Genomic DNA, 18,573 nt, shown 5'->3' on the forward strand with positions numbered 1-18,573 from the left:
ACACTGAGATGGAATCTTTATTTCTTTTTTTTTTTTGCTATCATCTTGTCAGAGTGGCTGACACCACCTCACTTTTCATGTCTTAAGCAGTGATAAAAACACAAGGCACCCAAGATTATTACACAATAGCGTCAACAAAACATTTCAGATGGACCCTGCTCACAACAGCATGTTGTTGCTATAGCTACAGCCTGGCATACACAATCCAGGGACCCTTCTACCCCCTCCTGAATTAATTAACAACATGAGTAGATTTAAAAGAGTCTGGAGAGGAAGGTTGTATCTGAGCTACTTCAGGTGTAAATATATGGCATTCTCCATTTAAGTGCCTCATAAATGCTCTTGTTCTTTCCACACCAATTACTGAAACAAATAGATCTTTGGAGACAAAAAATATAGGAAGCAGCGGTTCTTCATTGTGATTCACTCTGATGCACCCCAGATAAAGCAGATCCATTCTCAAGAATCCATTTGGTAGTAGATTTATAATACATGAATTACATAGCCCGAGGCTGGCTAGCCTAACAGCTCTCTAAAGCCTGTTTGAACTGTAAAACACACCACCTGTCACGCTTCATTTCGTCTTACCCGTTTTAATTTTTTTCACAATGACATGTTGCAAATGATGTTTAAGCTTAGTTAAATGATACATTTCATATGCAGGGACAAAGTTAAAAAACAGCAGAAAAAACACAGTTGTGACCATGAAAGTACAAAGGGGGGAATGCATGTCAAAGATTGTGTTTTCGCAGGCACAGTCACTCAAAACAATAGGTGCACTCAGGCATAAACACTTTCCATGCAGACACGCATGCACACTCACAACACTGGTTCAAGCGTCTTCATTGTCTGTAGCTTCCAGCTGATGCAGTGGCGCCATCATCTGCATATGCAGTGTATTACACCAGTTAGGACAGACCCAACGGGACTGCCACAGTCCTGCCTTTCTACCCTGTGCAGTTTTTTTTTTTTCTCAAATAATTTAATTTTAATAATTTAAATATGTCTGAAAATATCATTTAATTTGCAGTACACAACATTGACGACTGTCCCACTGTTGCCCATGAATCCTTGTCAAACGAATCCATTATGTTGGCTATAACTAGGTATATGTATCTGTCACCAATTCTATTTTTAATAGTTTCGTAATGTATACACCATACAAAGGCATTTTAATTCATGACACTTTAGGCTACCATACATGGTGATAGGCTGTGTTTAATATACAGCTCAATTTTAAATAGTTGGGTTTCCATGTCTGTTTCAGCTGAGAGGTCACTTCTAACTGTATTGGTTATTGCTCTCCTTGCAGAAATGGTCAAATAAATTCTGCTTAGTGACAGTTTTAGTGTATTGCCTGTGTTTGTCCTGCAGTCCTTTAAATTGCATACACTAGCCCACTCCCAGGACTATCAAATTTCAAACACAAGGACAGAAACTAAGTTAAGTAGACCCCAAGAAATTGTTATTAATTGAATTATAACTTAAAATATCCCACATATGCAAAAACTAAAACGCATGGTTAATGTAAACCTCTGGACCATTTGATGATGATAATGTTAACTTTGATCCTAAGCATGAGTGGGGGTGTTTTGAGGGGTGGGGGAGGGTCTGTATGTGGGTGTGGACTATATTGAGAAGTTGATCCTAAAGTTAAGACACAGCATTCCTGCAAAGTTCCTTAAAAAGATTGATTGGAAAGCATGAAAAACAGTTAGCCCACATAAAATAACTCGAAACACAATTAAAACAAAAGTATTGATCATAAATGAAACAATAGTCCAGGTTGGCCTAGAATAACCTCTGGGAATAAAGTCTAGATTTTAACCGTTTGTTCTAATCTATAAAGTGGATAAAGGTAACTTTTAGCCTCTTCTTTGTATAATAACCTGTATTTTGATCAAAATTGTCCATAATATCGGTAAATTCGCTGTATCTGCAACTCAGATACGAGTTTTCTTAGAGAGGGTCTTTGTGGTCACGCACAAACTTAGTGTTGCATTGGTTTAAAAAATCCCAAAATCCAGAGTCAGCACTCACGTTTCCGATCATCAACGTAAAACACGAGGCATACGTGCGATACGTGTCAGCATGAGTTGCCATCGACGGGAATGAATCTCCCCACAGCTCTTTCATCATATCTCTTTTCTCCAAAAACTAAGGGGGTGTGTCTCCTTATTGTCTCGTGGCATTGTGGAGACAGGCGTTGATTGGTGTGTCGGTTTGGATGTTTAATTTCACATTTGACTGCCAATTTTTTAAGAAAAATACAAAGTTGTGAAAATAAGTTGGGTTGGGGGTCGGGAACCTGCAGGGTGCTGGGGGCCAGGCCTTTTGCCTCATCAAAGGGACCAAAAATGTTACCAGGCAGGGTAGAGCACTGGAGACGTGAGCTGAAGCGTCATTGGTTGAGAAATCTAGGGGGCGGGGCCTCCTGGCGTGGGTATTTAACGCTTTGTTCCATTGTTGCAGAGTGTGTTTTCCAGCTGGTCTAGCACAGACAAGGAGGACCTGACGTTGGAGAATACCATTGCACTTTTTTTTAACAATAGGACGTTGTTTTTTTTTTTACTATTTGTTTCTTCGTAAATATGTCTTTTTCTAGCAATCACTCCTTGGACGGCAGCTTTCCTCCGTCTCCAGCGGAGGGCAGGGGTTCACAGCGGCTGTCCTGGGGCAGTCTGCTGCAGAGGCTGGCTGAGCTGAAGGGGCTCAATCAGAGGGTCACAACAGATCATCAGTGCAGCAGCAGCGAAACTGGTGAGTGCTGCAGGCTTTTGTCTGAGGAGGCTCCGTTTTGTTTTGCTCCTTGTCTCGTTTGTGTTTAATTTTAGTTTGATTGCACTTGTTAAAATATAGAGTAATGTCACTGGCCTAAGAGACAACCAACAAAGCAACACACAAAAGCTGAAGTGCATCTCCTCACAGCTCACACTCAGCCTTTTTATTTACACTGTTTGCTCTACTACATGGATTGTGTTTTTTTTATTTTGTTGATTTTTTTTAACAAGTGATTCTATGAATTTGTATCAATATATAGTTGTCAAATGTTGTGTGTTTGTGTATATATAGCAGATCTATAACACACACACACACACAGAGGTTAGGTTGGTCTAACCAATTTTCAGTCATAGAACAATCTCTCATAAACACACATTTAAACATGTATTTATGGGTAAACGTATATGAGTCGTATGACATTTATGTCTATATATGTACAAGTTAAACATTTATGTATTACACTATTCTTTTACTAGTTTAATTCCCTTTTTACATTATTTTACTAATATTGTTATTGGTGTGATCTGTTGTTTATTTCATTCACTGTGCTTTAATTGTAATTGTGCTAATAAAGTGCCAATAAAGTTTACTGGAACAAAAGGGTTAAAGGAGGCAAAGGCTTTTATTGATGACCTCATTTTTTTAAGCGAGACTTTAACCTGTATTCTTTTGTTTCAGGATCTGTGACAGACATGTCCCTGTCAGAATCAGACAGCAGTTTCTTCCTGCTGGAGGAGACCCTGGCCGCAGAGGTCGCAGCAACAATAACACAAAGTCTCAACGATGCATCAGAAATCCTGGGCTGCTCCAAACTCATCCTACCAGACTGCCTACTGCACAATATCAGCCAAGAGATGCTGCACCTCTCCGTCAGCGAGCCCTGCGGTCTCAGAGGAGCACTCATCGACCTGTGTGTGGACCGAGGGGACCAGAGCAACCTATGTACTGTGGACCAAATAGCAGTGGACGCCACCCTGGTCCCCACTTTCCATGTGACCCTGGTGCTGAGGCTGGAGTCTGGTGGGCTGTGGCCAAAGGTGCAGAAACTCTTCAGTGGCAGCAAGTCACCACAAGCGTCTGCAAAACACCATAACACCCTGAGGCTGAGTACGAGCTTCAGGGCGATAAAGAGGAAACTGTATTGCTCAGGGGAGCTGCTGATCGAGGAGTGCTGCTGACCAAGCGCCCCTGTGCCTGATTAGCTGAACTGAATTCATATGTATTGTGAGAGACAGCTGGTGGGTTAGGCATTGTCTTATTTAAAGCAGAATCATGTTACCCTAACACACTTCAAATGGCACTAACAGGATGGTCCTAGAACAGCACGGATCTGGTGTTGGTGTATTTATGTGTGTTTCGGGTTTCCCTGGTACCTGCTTACGTCTCATGGCAGCTGCTCACCTGATTGCAGGTGACTCAAGACTCCTGTTTGAACATGGGTCTGTTTCCTTCCTATGAATGTAAAGTCACACCCATACGGGAATGGCTCACTGTGTGAATTTGACAGTCAAATATTACCGGAAGCTTGTGTCTTTTGTACTTTTCAACAACTTGAAGTCCATGAACAAATAAATTATTTTTTATTAATTTGTTGTGAGTTTTCTTTCCACTCATAAGCAATCAGTGACTTGTCATGAAAGCACAAGTGTTAAGTGAGTGTGTGTGTGTGTGTGTGTATGTGGCTGCAGGGGAAAGTACAATTGATCTGTTGGTCCACCACTTTGGTCAAGCCTGAAATATCTTAACTACAAGGTTCCCCTACATTTTCATGGCGGAAATTTCAAAAATGTTTCATGACTTTTCAAGGACCCACAATACATTTCACACATAATTTCCACTGGCTGGCACACATGAAGGGAGAGACAGATCACAGGGGAAAAAAAAAAAAAAAACATACATGAAAATGCTGTCACATCGACACAGAGCGTTGTTAAGTCAAAAGCTGAAGACAATAAATTTGCATTATGTTGAAGATTATGTGTGAAAGATTACATTTTTACAATTTCATTATGCACTACAAAACTGAATAATTTTTTTGAAACTTCAAATGATTTTTTACCAATTCCATGACTTTTACAGGACTGGAGATGTGATTGAAATTCCATGACTTTTTCAGGTTTTCCATAACCACGGGAACCCCGTTACTATAATTATATGGACTGACTGTAAAGATTTCCCAGAGGAAGAATACTTCACACTATAAAAATCCATTTTAACTTTTAAAGACAGAGACAATTTTACACACCTTCATCTCATCACCTGGATTCCTGCAACAGCCTCTTTCCTGGCTTGAATTAAAAAAACAAAAACTATTAATCTACTCCAGACTACAGAATTCAGCTGCCAGGCTTTTGACCAGAAGACGACGTGATCACGTCATCCCTGTTAAAGCCTCTTTACGCTGGCTCCCAGTATGTTTTAGAGGAGACTTAAAGATTTGACTCATTGATTTTAAGGCTCTTCATGGCCTTTCTCCCAGCTGTATCTCTGACCTCTTAGTACTGTATACACCGCAGCGTACTTTGAGATCTTTGAGCAGAGGTCTTTTGTCTGGTCCAGAGGCCTGGCTGAAAACTAAAGGGGACAGAGTTTGCAGTCAGGGCTCCGAGGCTCAGGAACGATCTGCCTGAGAGAATCAGGCCGGCTAAATCTGTGATTTCTTTTAGGTCCTTTCTTAAAACATTTATCAGAGAGCTTTACTAATTTTTATTTTAGTGTTAATTTCCTTTGAACAGTCCTTTAATTTCTTTGGTTTTTATAAACTGAATTGTATTTTTTTTTAAAAATCTGGTTTCTTTTAAGAGAGTTTGGTATTATTTTTTATAGTGCCTTGTGAAGCACTATATATTGCTGTTTTTAAAAAATTGCTGTGTATAAAATCATTTTTATCAATATAATTCCTCTGATGATTGTCATCTAGTGCCATCGTCATGTCAAAATTTGTGGTTTTGATTGAAATGTCAAAAATCTTCGTCTGGATTGCCATTAAATCTGGTTCATGTCCCCCGCAGGATGAACTGTAACGACTGACAACCCCTTGACTTTTTATTTTGTGCCATCATCAGGTCAAAATTTGATTGATTTTTTTTCTTCTGTAAATCTAATCTGCTCTACAAAGACGAACCACAGTAACGACAATTAAGGTCAGTTGAGTTATGACCAATATTAAATCATTGGATATTTGTTCTATCTTGTGATTTCCTCGTTCAGTCTTGTTCTGTTGTCGAGAAAATAGGGTGTAAAAATTGCAGGAACGACACATCCAAACAAAATCCCAAGCAAACTACATTAAATATAATTTTTGTGCTCTGCTTTGGGCTCCCAGGATTTTAGATTCTTTCAGGCTAAAAAATCTCATTGAGGAACAAGGTGATGCTGATGACAAAATAATAGATAATGTTACTATGACCACTGATGAAGACGATGATGTCAAGTAATCTTAATGTAGGTCGAACCTGATGAAGTGAAAATTAGAACAAAATACTTGAGAGCTGCTTAAAAAGTTTCTTTCGTCATGATTTTAGAACAGACATCTATAAATGGAAAAAAAGTTGAATCTAGTAAGAGTTTTCCTCATACTGACAAAGATTTTCCTTTCATTTTTCAAAGATGATCATGTTTTTAGGCATAAGGACTACTTTGTGAATACCTGTTTAATAAGTTCATTTTCCCTTTTCAAACTATAACACATTTGGCTGGACAGTCACAAAACTGCTGCAGACAGCATTTGTGGGAAGGAAGGACACTCAGCTGTACTCTGTGTTTCGTGCTTATTGGCAAATGTTAGCATGCCAACATGCCGGACTTTAACAGCGAACATGGTAAGAACTTTACCTGCTTAGCATTAGCATGTTAGCAGCATCACTGCGAGCATGTTGGCAAGCTGTCAGGGATCAGTTTCAGCCTCACTTATCCGCTAGCTTGGCTGTAGACTCTTAAGTGTTGCTTAAAAGAGGAAGTAAAGACCAGTTAACCATTGGACAAATTTAATTCAAAGAACCTTTTATACAATTTTAGCATGTTAATTTAATAAATATGGTTTACTTTTATTTGTGCAACGATTTTCAATACTTATGATCCAACAGGCTACAAGCAAATCCACAAAATAACATTATAGTAAATGATATTAACTCCAATAAACCCTGCACTGTTAAAAGTAAAATGAATATTTACATTGGTTAAGAACTATAAAAATTACACACTTTTCCTTGTGAGTGGCTCAGACGTCTGTCTATGAGAAGGCCATGAGGTTTCTCAAAATGTTTAAGGAAAACAAAAAAGACTGGGACAGAAAAGCTAATCTTAGCAGCTTTGTTTACCGTTCAAATAGACAACTATGCTCTTACTTTCCACCGTGACGCCCAGCGGACTCTCACCATCCTGAAGACACTAGAGTAAGAAAAATGTCAGCAGTCAACTCAAAGCTTCTCACAGTTCTACAGGAAGTCAATCTACACCGAGTTGCAGAGAGGTTCCCTGATGAGGTCTGCTGCCCACTGCACGTAAGGCAATTTTTGATTCTCTTGGTTTGCTGCAGAAATATGCTCCAATTTGTGTGGGCTCCGACCGATTTCTTCTAATTAGATTCAAGTACCGACGAACCTGCAAAAACAAAAGAATCAATGATAGTTATGCATCACTTTTCATGTGATGAACTCTGTATGTGCACAGACTGAAAAGAACATCTAGCACTTACGGTTTTAAACTTCACGTAACTGTGCACCATTTTTCAATTCATACAATGTTTTTTTCCTGCCTTGCAGACAGCCTTTGGTTTTTGTTCATTCCCGTATTAAAACAAACTGACATGACCCTTGCTCGTGACAGCTAATCAATCACAGTGACCCATCGGTCGCTGGTATTGATGGCTTTTTAAATTGGTCAAAGTTCTGTCATCACATGCTAGTTGCAGCTGTGATCATGGCCTGTTTTAAAAACACTTGTCTCGTGGCTGCAGCAAAGTGCTCAGAGGGAATGCCGACATCTGAGACAACACGACTGACATCAAGTGGCAGTCCCTGCTTGCAACCACATTACCTTGTGTCAATAAAGTAACAGACTAAAATACAGCTGATTAAATTCTCACTGTAATGATTACATATTAGAATCCATATTGTCAAGTAGTTTAATTAAATAAATGGTGAAAGCAGCCTGGAAAGTTTGGAATCAATACAAAAACATTAAGTATGATTTGGAAAACTGTCAACTGTAATAGAGTGTAACTCGTAAAAGATGGGATAAAATACGCTGAACACGTTGCAGTCCATGTACTGTATACAGTAAGGTTGTGACCGTATGAGATTTTCTGGGTATCATAACAGCCTCAGAAAATATCACGGTTTCATGGTATACGTTATTACACGATTATTATCAGTTACAGCAAACTTTAAAGGAATGGGGAAAAAAGTTTTTTTTGGTTGAACAGATGCAATATTATAACTGAAACTTGAATCCATTATTTAAAAATGAATTGCATTTAAAAAGTCATTTTTAAAAATAAAATAAAGGTGAGATACTCCTTGTGGTTGCATATTTTTCCAATACTGTAGATAAACAAATGTACATGTCATGATAACCATCAATTTCCATACCACAATATACCATGAAACCAGTACACAGCTGCACATAGTAGCAATGAAGCTGTAATGTGTTGGTTGTGGCAACTTACCCATGTGTGCTCAAGTGGTTTCTAACCATCCAATATAACCTGAATCTCAGATAGTCTGGAACAGCTGGGAGTCCCCATCCTCTGTGCCCTTTGGTACAACTCTGAATCCCCAAAGTAACGAGCACGATACAGTAAGCCTTCCTCTGAAAGTACAAGAGGAAGAGTATGTCAGTGCGTTAAATCTCAATCATTTACTATTTAAATATGACATCAAATGTTAAATATTCCTTTATAAACTGTTGTAATGAGCTTAATAAGGGTTATTCTATGTCACCAATGAACTAGGAACATCCACAATAAAGTGATTAACTGAGGAAATGACTTGCAGATTTATCGTTAATCAAAATAATCATTGGGTGTTAAAACTTACTCTGCTGCTTCTCCTTCCAACAGTTGTTTCGGAGGTTGGAGATGTAGTCTTCTTCTACGCTTCTCTCCACATTCTTCAGGTTATTCCCAGTATATTCTTCATTGAAACGGTCTCCCACATAGAAAAGAACCTTCAGATTTGATGTGTGCCTCTTGTGAATATGCCCAGCCGACCTGATGCACAGAGAAGACACAATAACTGAGACAGACGAGACGTTTTCACACAACCTCAGAAAGCTCTCGGGGTGGTGAGGCACTTACGGGCGGTAGCTAAGGCTGTAGGGAGGCTGGGTGACCATCATCTGGCTAAGAGCAGAAACAATGATGAGGATTAAAATGGGCATCAGCTGCACGAACAGAGCCAGGCCTCCCTGTAAAGAGAGAACGAAAAAAAAGGTCTGATTAGTGTTTCATTACAGAGCATACAGTACATTAGCTGTTATGACATTCAAGTGTAATTTCAGTATTACAGACAAGACTTACATCTCTCTGCTGTTCTCGTCTTTCTTGCCTATTATGATGTGCAAAATGCATTCTTCCATTTCTGTAAACGTGCACGTTACCTGAAAAAAATGGATGAAAATAAAGATTAAATTAAGATAATGTGCTGTGACACTAAACCGTGTGAAATCAAGAGCGTGAAGGTTTTTAGTCAGAACAATTACAGCTGCAGATTTAACTGATTATCGCATGTTCAACCAGAGAGAAGGAAGTGTTTGGGAAACGTGTTTACACAGTTCCATTTTTAACAAGGTTGGTCAAGCAAGCAAAATGTTATTTGGTTAGGCTAATGTAATGCCTGTTCACTCCAAAGAGTATGTCACTCAGCACTGCAATGGAGGTAGTAATTATAGAGAAGATGAAAGGAAACAACTACTAGCAGTCTAAAATTTTAACCCCAATGAGAGGCAAAGAAAACAACGAGCCAACCACATTCACGCAGCTGTGGATCTAATAAAAAAAGTCACGTTATATGTTCAGACAGTAAGATATTAATGTTAAGATCATGACAGTATAGAGTTCAGCCTTGCTTTGTATTGGAATCTGCTTTCTTTCGTTCTTTTTTTTGTTTAAAAGCACAGGCGGACTTAAAAAAAAAAAAAAGGAGGGGATTCACAAGGCTGAACAGCCAGTCAGACAGCTTTATCTCACTGACTCTGACCGGAGAATGATGGCTGATAAGGGCTGTGTAGAGTTGACAGCATACAAGATGTTAAACCTACAGCACAGTCCTTTTAGGTACCACCCAGGTTATACTGAACACAGTTTAGAAGCCTGGCTTTCTCTCACATAGAGTGCTGCAGGAATGAGTTCTATAACCAGGAAATGACTTCACATTTTCACAACTTTGGTTCCCTCTTCTTGAAGTCAATGGATTTTTAGTTAAATGCTTTAAATAAGGTCTGTGGTTAACACAAGCCTGAGAGACTTTACATTTAGATCTACGCAATAAAGTACATCAGCAAATACTCATGTGAATTTTAAAGCATTTATGTCTCTTAAAAAGGCAGATGCTAACAAATATCTAAATGAGACAACAGAACATCATCACACCGAGCTGCGCCGAATAAGGCTTTAAAGCCTCGTTGTGGTGACGGCATTAAGTCGTGTGACCTTAGTGTAGTTTGTTTAGAGCCCAACATACTGACTGATCCTATATTTATCTGGCTTCTACTTACTTGATGGGAAACCTCCACCAAAGAACATATTGAAGAGATCCTCGGGTGAGATGTCTGCTTCAAAATCACGATGTTGTCTGTGTCTGCTTGGGTGTGATCTCTCCTCTCCATACTGGTCATACTGCCTTCGTTTCTCAGCGTTGCTTAGCACAGCATAGGCATTACCAATAGCTGAAAGACACACAAAAAAGCCCACACAAATTTACACTTGGTCAGCTTACATTAACATTTACTTGATGTAACAGCACTGGAGATGACTTTTAATTTACCTTTAAATGCCTCTGTGGCTCCAGGTGCGTGATTTTTATCTGGGTGAAATTTCAAAGCCAGCTTTCTGTATGCCTTTTTCAGGTCCTCCTCAGATGCAGTCTTTTCAACCCCCAGAATTTGGTAATAATCTTTACAGCTCTTAATCCTGCGATTAAAGAAACACCCACCAGAGATAGTAAGCAGATTGCGACGGGTAAAATGAAAATCAAACATACATATACATCCCTTTGGATATTAATGTGACATCATATACTTCATTATGTGAACAATTTTTTGCATGAGCAAATCATGATAATCCTGAGATAATGTTATCCAATCTGTATATTTTTACAGGACTTGGATGCTGGTTGCTCTCTATAGACACAAGAAAACTGCAGTCTTTCAGTGATTGGTCAACCAGCAAAAAGAAAAGAGTAATGTGAATATATTTTGTGTAATCTGACTTCACTTTGAACATTTGTTTACCACTTTCAAAATTTTCAGAGATGGACATGTTATCACCTACAGACCTAACATCAGGCTGATGATCTTTTTAGCTGAAACCCGCCCATTTCTGTTCATTTTTTCCCATATTAACCAAGTGAGATTATCTTTCTTACTAAAGGATGAACCAAAATGTATTCATTTGGCTGACTCAGTTTCGTGACATAAAATATCAGTGCTTGAAGCTGCTTAGTAACGGTATTAACAATGATTATATTTTCTCAGAGACCAATTCCCCGAAAAATAGTCTTAATATGCTTTAAAGTAAACTAAAATGACACATTACTGAGTGACATCCGGATATTGAGTATAACATGTGTCTTCTTATTTTGTGTTGTGTCGTTTGTAATACTGCGCAGTAACCTTATTACTAAAACAACAGGACAGATCCACATGTGCACTGACTTTCTGACAGCATCCAGCTGCTCTGCGGTGTATGATTTGCCCGAGTCTGTGGCCCCCTGTGCGGACGCGTTGGGCTCCTCTCCGTGGCTGCGGTGCCTCATCGTGGGTCCATCTCCGTTCACAGGACCGCCATTCTCATCCGGAGGCTTCCCATTCTGCGCTAACGACTCCAATAAGCCTGTCAAGAAAGTGGAGCCATGTTACTCAAGGATGCTCATAATCAGACAATTCACTAGCACAACGGGCGAACGGTTAGCACTTTAGCTGCTAACGAGGACGTCAAGGGTGTAAACCGCGTATGAGCAAGCACCAAATTAAGACATTAAGGAGCAAACTATGTTGTAGAAATCGCGGGTGAGGGGCTGGAAAACTACAAATACCAGTGTCAGCTCGGAGCAGCTGGTGTAACGTTAAGACGGTAATGCTAACGTTAGCTGATTTGGTTTCACAGCCATGGCCCACCATTTCCACATTAAATCATCGCCTAAACAGACGTTTATTCGACGTACTTTTGGCCTGATCTGTCGGAAACAGGCGCTGTGCTTTCTCCAGAAACTTCCTGGCTTTGTCCGGTTGGTTGTTGTTGACCGCAGTCAGGGCTATTTTAATGCACCGCTCCGCTTCGTCCTTGTTTGAGTCCATCGCGACACAGCGGAAATGTTTACTTGCCCCGGGACGCACGGGGATGACGTAAGGAAGCTAGCTGGCACGTAAATAATACGTTTTCACCGTTGAAAGGAACCGGCAGCACGTTTTTTTGTTTTCTTGCGGCAAAAAAAAACGTTTAAAACTCGGACAATTACAGTCAGCGATGTTAATTTTATATATTAAGCTACACTAATCATCATCGGGACACCTTAAGCACCCTCAGCCATAATAGCTGCTTCTTTTAAAGTCAAAATGGCTTTGACAGCTGCACGCAGAAGGTCAGTCATATTTGGAAAGATTTTACAAACTCTGAGGCAAAGCTGTGTGTTGTTTTCAACTAATGACACAGTTCTAGCTAACCAGAGGAAACTGAGGAGAAAAAGTCACAAGGATCCTCCCTGGGCTCTGTCCTGGGAGGAGAGGCTCGCTGATTCGGTCACTCCTCTGTGGAGGCTGAGTTATGATGAGCAACTTGAGCTCAAGCAAAAGCATCAGGAGAGGATCCTGGCTGAGCTCTGCATGCATCTTTCAGGTGACTCCTCAACACCTGTCAGAAGTAAACCCACCTTCCCTGTCCTGCCCATTCTGCCATCACCAGTTAGGGAAGGCTACCGCAACAAATCTGAGTTCTCTGTTAACAGAGGAGTGGATGGAAACCCAAAGACAGTTGGATTTTGTGTGGGCACAGGCAAGGAGAGAAACCTTATCTGCATCAATGCAGACCACCTGCTCAATTTGCCAGAGAAGCACAAACTTGTAGCCAGATGTTACCAGGAATTCCTCCGCCGCTCCTCCCTGGAGCCCTGCCTGCGGTTCCATGAAGGGGGTCACTGGAGAGAGGTCACAGTGAGGACCAACGCAGAGGGCCACACCATGGCTATAGTGTACTTTCATCCACAGACGCTCACTCCAGAAGAGGTGGCAGCCCATAAGGCTGAGCTGGCAGATTACTTCACACAGGGGCCTGGATCGGTCTGTCAGCTGGACTCACTGTTCTTTCAGGAGAGTTGGATGACTCGCTGCACTCATGAGATATCCCCCTACCAGCTCCTGCATGGTCAACCACACTTATACGAGGAGGTAGTACTGTAAAACTTCAATTAAAAGCCCAAGCTAATATTTGCTTGAATCACTGAACTTATATTTGGCAGGTGCTTTTAATTTCTTTCACACAAAACTTGCTCAGCAAAGATGGAAATACTATCAAATTATTTATTTAACCCCTTGAGATCTGGGCAAATTGGCTTTATTTTATTCAAAAAAAATAGGAAGGAGGTTACAAGTAACAAAAGAAGAAATGGCCCAGAGGTCAACAAGAAATTTGTGAAAAGTAAAAGAAAATTATCTGAACATTTGCCCAAAAAAATCCAAACAAAAACAAAACAAACGAACAAAAAACAGAAAGTAAAAGAAATAAATACTAAGCAAGAAATAGCTTCTGCATAGAAATTATAATAATTGTGTAAAATATTTTTTAATATATAATTATGAATATAATCATAGCACAATAAGTAAGGGAATTTGTGTTTGGTAGATTATTTCTTGTAACAGTGCTTCTTGGCAATAAATCTCATGCCATTGGAAAGACTGTTTATTTTCCTTTAAATGGTGAAAAATTTACCAAATCTTCTCTGCCAATGCCAAAAAGCTTTTCTTGCTGTTGCTTTTGACTCTTGTTTTGAGCTTCAGGAGCCTCATTAGCATGTGGAAGAACCATACACAGCCACAACAGCCTGGCACCTCGTCCTCATGCTGGTCACCAGCCTGGTCACACACTGTTGTGGGATGGCATCCCATTTTTCAACCAGCATTTGTCGCAAGTCAGCCAACATGGTTGTGTTGGTCACGATTCTTGGAGCAGACACCAACTGTAGCAGGGCCCATGCTCACAGGTGCTGACAATCTGGTGCTCAGCACCTGGGGGTACCAGAAGCTCAAAACAAGAGTCAATAGCAACAGCAAGAAAAGCTGTTTGGCACTGGCAGAGAAGATTTGGCACATTTTTCATGGTCCCAACCCTCATACTCAGCTCTGCTGCTTATCCCACAAATGCATGTTCCTTAGAAATACCATTTAAAAGGGAAATAAACAGCCTTTCCAACAGTATAAAAACACAAACACAAATTTACCTACTTTTTGCGCGTAGTTTAGTTCACTGCTAATTTCTTTTTTTGTCTTTCTTGTTTACTATGCTGATAATACTGTCTTCTTTGGTGCTCACGGTTTCAGTAAAATTAACTAAATGATTGAATTGTAAAGAATCTTACCAAGCTAACGATGAAGCAACATGTCCATATTGACAAAAGTTTAAATATTTATTCTTGTATGTGCGATCTAAACAGCTAACTAATGTTAACTCCAGCAGGAAGCCAACAACCTGGTTTTATAGATCCAAAGAACGAATATAAAAATGAACTTCATGGCAGCCAGACCCGGCCTCTAACTGAGACAGGCCTTTATGTGTCACAATGCATCACCACAGCAGGCTAGTAAAATGCACTGGGAGAAAGCTATTGGAAGAAAATGTTTCCTTAAACCAGCCAATTATCAGCAGTAAAAATAAGAAAGTATGGTGTTTTTTAATGTTCCTGTGTTGTTTTGTCATTCGCAGGTGCTGGGCTTCAAATTCCGCATCTCTGCCGATGCCTTTTTCCAGGTGAACCGGGCAGCTGCGGAGGTGCTGTACACCACAGTGAGTCAGCTGTGCATGCCAAAGCCTGAAGAAGGTGGAGGCAGAACAAAAGTTGATGGTACTCTCCTCGATGTGTGCTGTGGGACGGGTGCCATTGGCATTACCATGTCTCCCAGAGTGGACAGAATTATTGGCATAGAGCTCATAGAACAGGCAGTGGAAGATGCCAGGCACAACGCAGCTCTCAACAACGTACTGAACTGTGAGTTTATGGCTGGAAAGGCAGAGGTGGTGCTTCCTGATCTTATGTTTCAGTTGAGCTCAGCAGGTGGAGGTGCGGTGGCAGCTGTGGTAAACCCTGCTCGAGCGGGCCTCCACCCCAAAGTGGTCCGGGCTTTACGAAACCAATCTGCCATCCGCAGGCTGGTCTACGTTTGCTGTAAACCGGACGGGGAATCCATGAGGAACTTCAGGGAACTTTGTTGTGCTCCAGACCAAAAGAAGAAACTCACAGGAGACGCATTTTCTCCAACTCTGGCTGTGCCTGTAGATATGTTCCCACATACTCCTCATTGTGAAGTGGTGCTGCTTTTTGAGAGGTAGCAGATGGTTTTTGTTCAGAGGAGGACCCGCCAATAACTCTGGTTTCTTTAGGAAGCTGTTGGGGAAAAGTCATGATGTACTGTATACTTAACGATAATGAATCAGTCTTACACCCATGGTTCACCCACACAGGTGTTTTCTTTTATTTGCTTGAAAAGACTTCCTGTCATGACTTTTGTTTTAGGGCTGCAACACGTTTTGTTTTGGGGTTTTTTTGGTTAGTAGACTGTTCCATAAAGGGTCATGTGGCTGCATTTTTTTGTTCCAACCAATCTAGAGCTCACCTAATTCCATTAATCAATAGTTTGAAGATTGAGATTAAATTAAATTAATTTCATTAGCCAATCCTGATGTTCTCCTGCTTGGTTAGAGTGAAAACCTGCAGCCACATGGCCCTTTTAGGAAATATTCTAGGAATATTCCTTATTGATGAATGATTAATGTTTTGGGCCCAGTTGTTCAGATGCAATCTGATATAATTTATTGTTTTTACTGTAAAGCACTCTGTAACTTTGTTTTGAAAGGTGCTATACCAGTAAAGTTATTATTATTATTGGATCAAATACTGAAAAAGGGTTATTTAAAAGAGAAAAAAAATCTAAAATTTAAAAAATCATGTAATTAAGTCTTGATTTTGATCCGGATCAAAACTTTTTTTAGGATTGGTATACCGTGGATCAAAAAAAAGAGGAAATTATCAGAATTATCCGAATCCCAACAGAGGGTTGGATTCAGGGTTGATTTTAGGAACAAAATGTAATGAAATTTTAAAAATGGTCAAATATATACACATTTATTTATTATTTGCTCTTGATTTGTTTAACCATTACTTTGATTAAATCGATAAAGTTGACATTCAGCTATTAAGCCTTTCAGTGCAGTAAAGTAAAAAAACAGATGGTGTCCCCATAAAATCCCCAATATCAAACAAAAATAATTAAAAACTAGAATCTTTAAGATCTCTTTTTTCGTTCTCGTTGGTTGCATATATGGTGGTTAGTGTTAATTTCAGTTTTGTTAGCACACTGCCTACATTGTGATATGTAATCCAATTAAGAGCACTGGTTGTCTGGATTTGGTAATCTTGAAAAGTTTTTCACAGGATCAGGTTGATCCAATCCAATGCTGCTTTGAAAAAACACATGGAAGTAAGATGGATTCGTTGATCCCGAATAACAAAGCATGAGATTTCCCAGTAAATCTTTGTATAACTGGATGTTGGTGTAAAAATGATCAGAAAGTAGAATCCAAGGTGATACTTTCAAGTTGCTTGTTTTTCCCAAACAAAAAACTGTCCAAAACTCACATTGTATATGTATTGTATAATTTACAATGACACAGAACAGAGGCAAATTCTTACATTTTAAGAAGCCAACAAATGTTACTGCAGATTAATTTTCTGTGAACCGACTAATTGGCACCACTGTATGAGCATGTGCAGATTTTGCTATTCATTTAGACAACTTGCACCATTATCGATCTTATTAGTTCATGGAGTTTGGTGACCTCTTCTACTCGGACAGACTGAGCTTCACCAGACTGACCTTGGAGTTGAGTCAGTTTGTTTATTACACAGTGTTTATCCGCTAAAAGCTTCCCTGAGTTAACATCTGCTTTTACTTTGGTTTCCATTATATAGGTGTTCATTTTAGCGTGTTCAGCTCGAGTGTTTGTTGTTTTTTGTCTGCCCTGCAGTAGCTGTATTTGTGCAGAAGGTGGTGCCATTAAAACTTCTTTGGAGCCAACCTCCAAGGAAACATCCCATTCATTCAAGTTAACTAAAGGTCATCAGCACCAGTGAACAGGATAAGTTGTCCAAGTTTTGTTCCGTAGAGGTTACCACCGTTTATGTGAGTTCATACACTGTGAAAAGGCGACCTTGGTGTACAGACATAGCGCTCTCTTATCTCTTGGTTGAAGTAATGGTCATGATGTTGGTCATACTTAAAATCATTCAGGTTATGTCAGGATCAGTAAAAAATATTGTGAAATTAACTTTTTTTAACCCCCACAATTGGTTTATAGAAATGAGCAGTCTCATGATACTCCTTTCTGCTTCGGTTCTGGCTGAATTTATCAAAATATGGTGGTCTGTGTCCAAAAAATTACTTGAGAAAAGGGAATTAAAATGTCATATATAATAATGATAATCAGTGTAAGGGATGTTCATTTTTTTAAATGTGTTAGGTTATAGATCAGTTACCCTGTTAAAGAGTTATAGGTTATATAACTATTTTAATTACTTCAGCAAATGATTGTAACTTATTACATTTATTTACTTTTTTAAGCAAATGTTTTAAACAGGGCAATAAAACTGAAAGTTCTAGAAACATAAGTGCATAAATGTTGCACTCAAATTTGTCCTAATGGCTATGCTGACCCACATTGTCCAAAAATATGCCATTAAACATACACAATTTTCACTTACATAATATTTGCATATATATGGATATAACCCCTTTGTAATCACCAGCAATGTGTTAAGTAGTTGTAATTTAATTACATGTTTTTTTTCACAGTAATTGTAAAGGATTACAATTAAATTTATTTTGTAACGTAATGACAGTTATACAAAACTAGTTACTCCACAAAACTGAATATTATCACTTTTTTAGAGGTTTCTTCTTGTCTGTCTTTGACTGTTGATGTCAACAGTTAAGGAACTTTTTTTAAAAAATGTATTCTATTGGAAAGAAATATAGTTTGTCTACCAAAAGTTGGGATATTCCCCACAGTTCACAATCATGTCTGACTTGTTTTGAATTTGTTAACTGAATCTTGGAAAACACCAAAAATGCCTTTGCACTGCAGTGTGTCTATGCATGTTTGGAGTGTCATGTCATTGGGGCTAAAGGGCACAGTCATGTGAATCACAAATGTCTTGTTGGCCACATGTCAGACTGGCATCGCTAAATTACATCATGGTGGCAGATGAGCTGACATGTGTTAACCTCTTACATCGTTTCGTCAGATTGGTGATTATCATAAAGCAAACAGCCAATAGGATATTCAGAGACGGTGGCATCAATGACCTC

The 18,573-nt window shown here is 39.4% G+C and overlaps 4 protein-coding genes across 5 annotated transcripts in view; 2 read left to right on the plus strand and 2 right to left on the minus strand.

The window, feature by feature from the left end:
* Positions 1 to 2,142, minus strand: part of spock2 (SPARC (osteonectin), cwcv and kazal like domains proteoglycan 2) — a 43,645-nt gene extending 41,503 nt beyond the window's left edge. The window contains exon 1 of one of the 2 annotated variants that reach the window (XM_088086402.1): positions 2,041 to 2,142. The gene's annotated coding sequence lies outside the window, so the exon portion shown is untranslated. The remainder of the gene's footprint in view (positions 1 to 2,040) is intronic. The other variant, XM_088086404.1, reaches the window with a different exon arrangement.
* A 321-nt stretch (positions 2,143 to 2,463) lies between these two features.
* Positions 2,464 to 4,368, plus strand: LOC121954934 (DNA damage-inducible transcript 4 protein-like). The gene is made up of 2 exons (XM_042502681.2): positions 2,464 to 2,760; positions 3,460 to 4,368. Exons 1-2 carry the CDS (start codon positions 2,592 to 2,594, stop codon positions 3,957 to 3,959), a joined length of 669 nt encoding a protein of 222 aa, XP_042358615.1. The 5' UTR covers positions 2,464 to 2,591; the 3' UTR covers positions 3,960 to 4,368.
* Positions 4,369 to 6,750: 2,382 nt separating this feature from the next.
* Positions 6,751 to 12,340, minus strand: dnajb12a (DnaJ heat shock protein family (Hsp40) member B12a). The gene is made up of 9 exons (XM_042501992.2): positions 12,165 to 12,340; positions 11,656 to 11,833; positions 10,767 to 10,912; positions 10,498 to 10,668; positions 9,302 to 9,381; positions 9,080 to 9,189; positions 8,820 to 8,992; positions 8,450 to 8,592; positions 6,751 to 7,383 (listed from the first exon to the last, which is right to left on the minus strand). The coding sequence occupies exons 1-8, from the start codon at positions 12,295 to 12,297 to the stop codon at positions 8,471 to 8,473; spliced, it is 1,113 nt and encodes a 370-aa protein (XP_042357926.2). The 5' UTR covers positions 12,298 to 12,340; the 3' UTR covers positions 6,751 to 7,383; positions 8,450 to 8,470.
* On the plus strand, positions 12,327 to 17,873 carry trmt2b (tRNA methyltransferase 2B). Its single transcript, XM_042502508.2, has 2 exons — positions 12,327 to 13,383; positions 14,915 to 17,873. Exons 1-2 carry the CDS (start codon positions 12,556 to 12,558, stop codon positions 15,536 to 15,538), a joined length of 1,452 nt encoding a protein of 483 aa, XP_042358442.1. The 5' UTR covers positions 12,327 to 12,555; the 3' UTR covers positions 15,539 to 17,873.
* The last annotated feature ends 700 nt before the right edge of the window (positions 17,874 to 18,573 follow it).

Source organism: Plectropomus leopardus, chromosome 13 (genome assembly GCF_026936395.1).
Source record: "Plectropomus leopardus strain MGB_pleo_1.0 chromosome 13, ASM2693639v1, whole genome shotgun sequence".
Lineage (NCBI taxonomy): Eukaryota > Metazoa > Chordata > Actinopteri > Perciformes > Serranidae > Plectropomus > Plectropomus leopardus.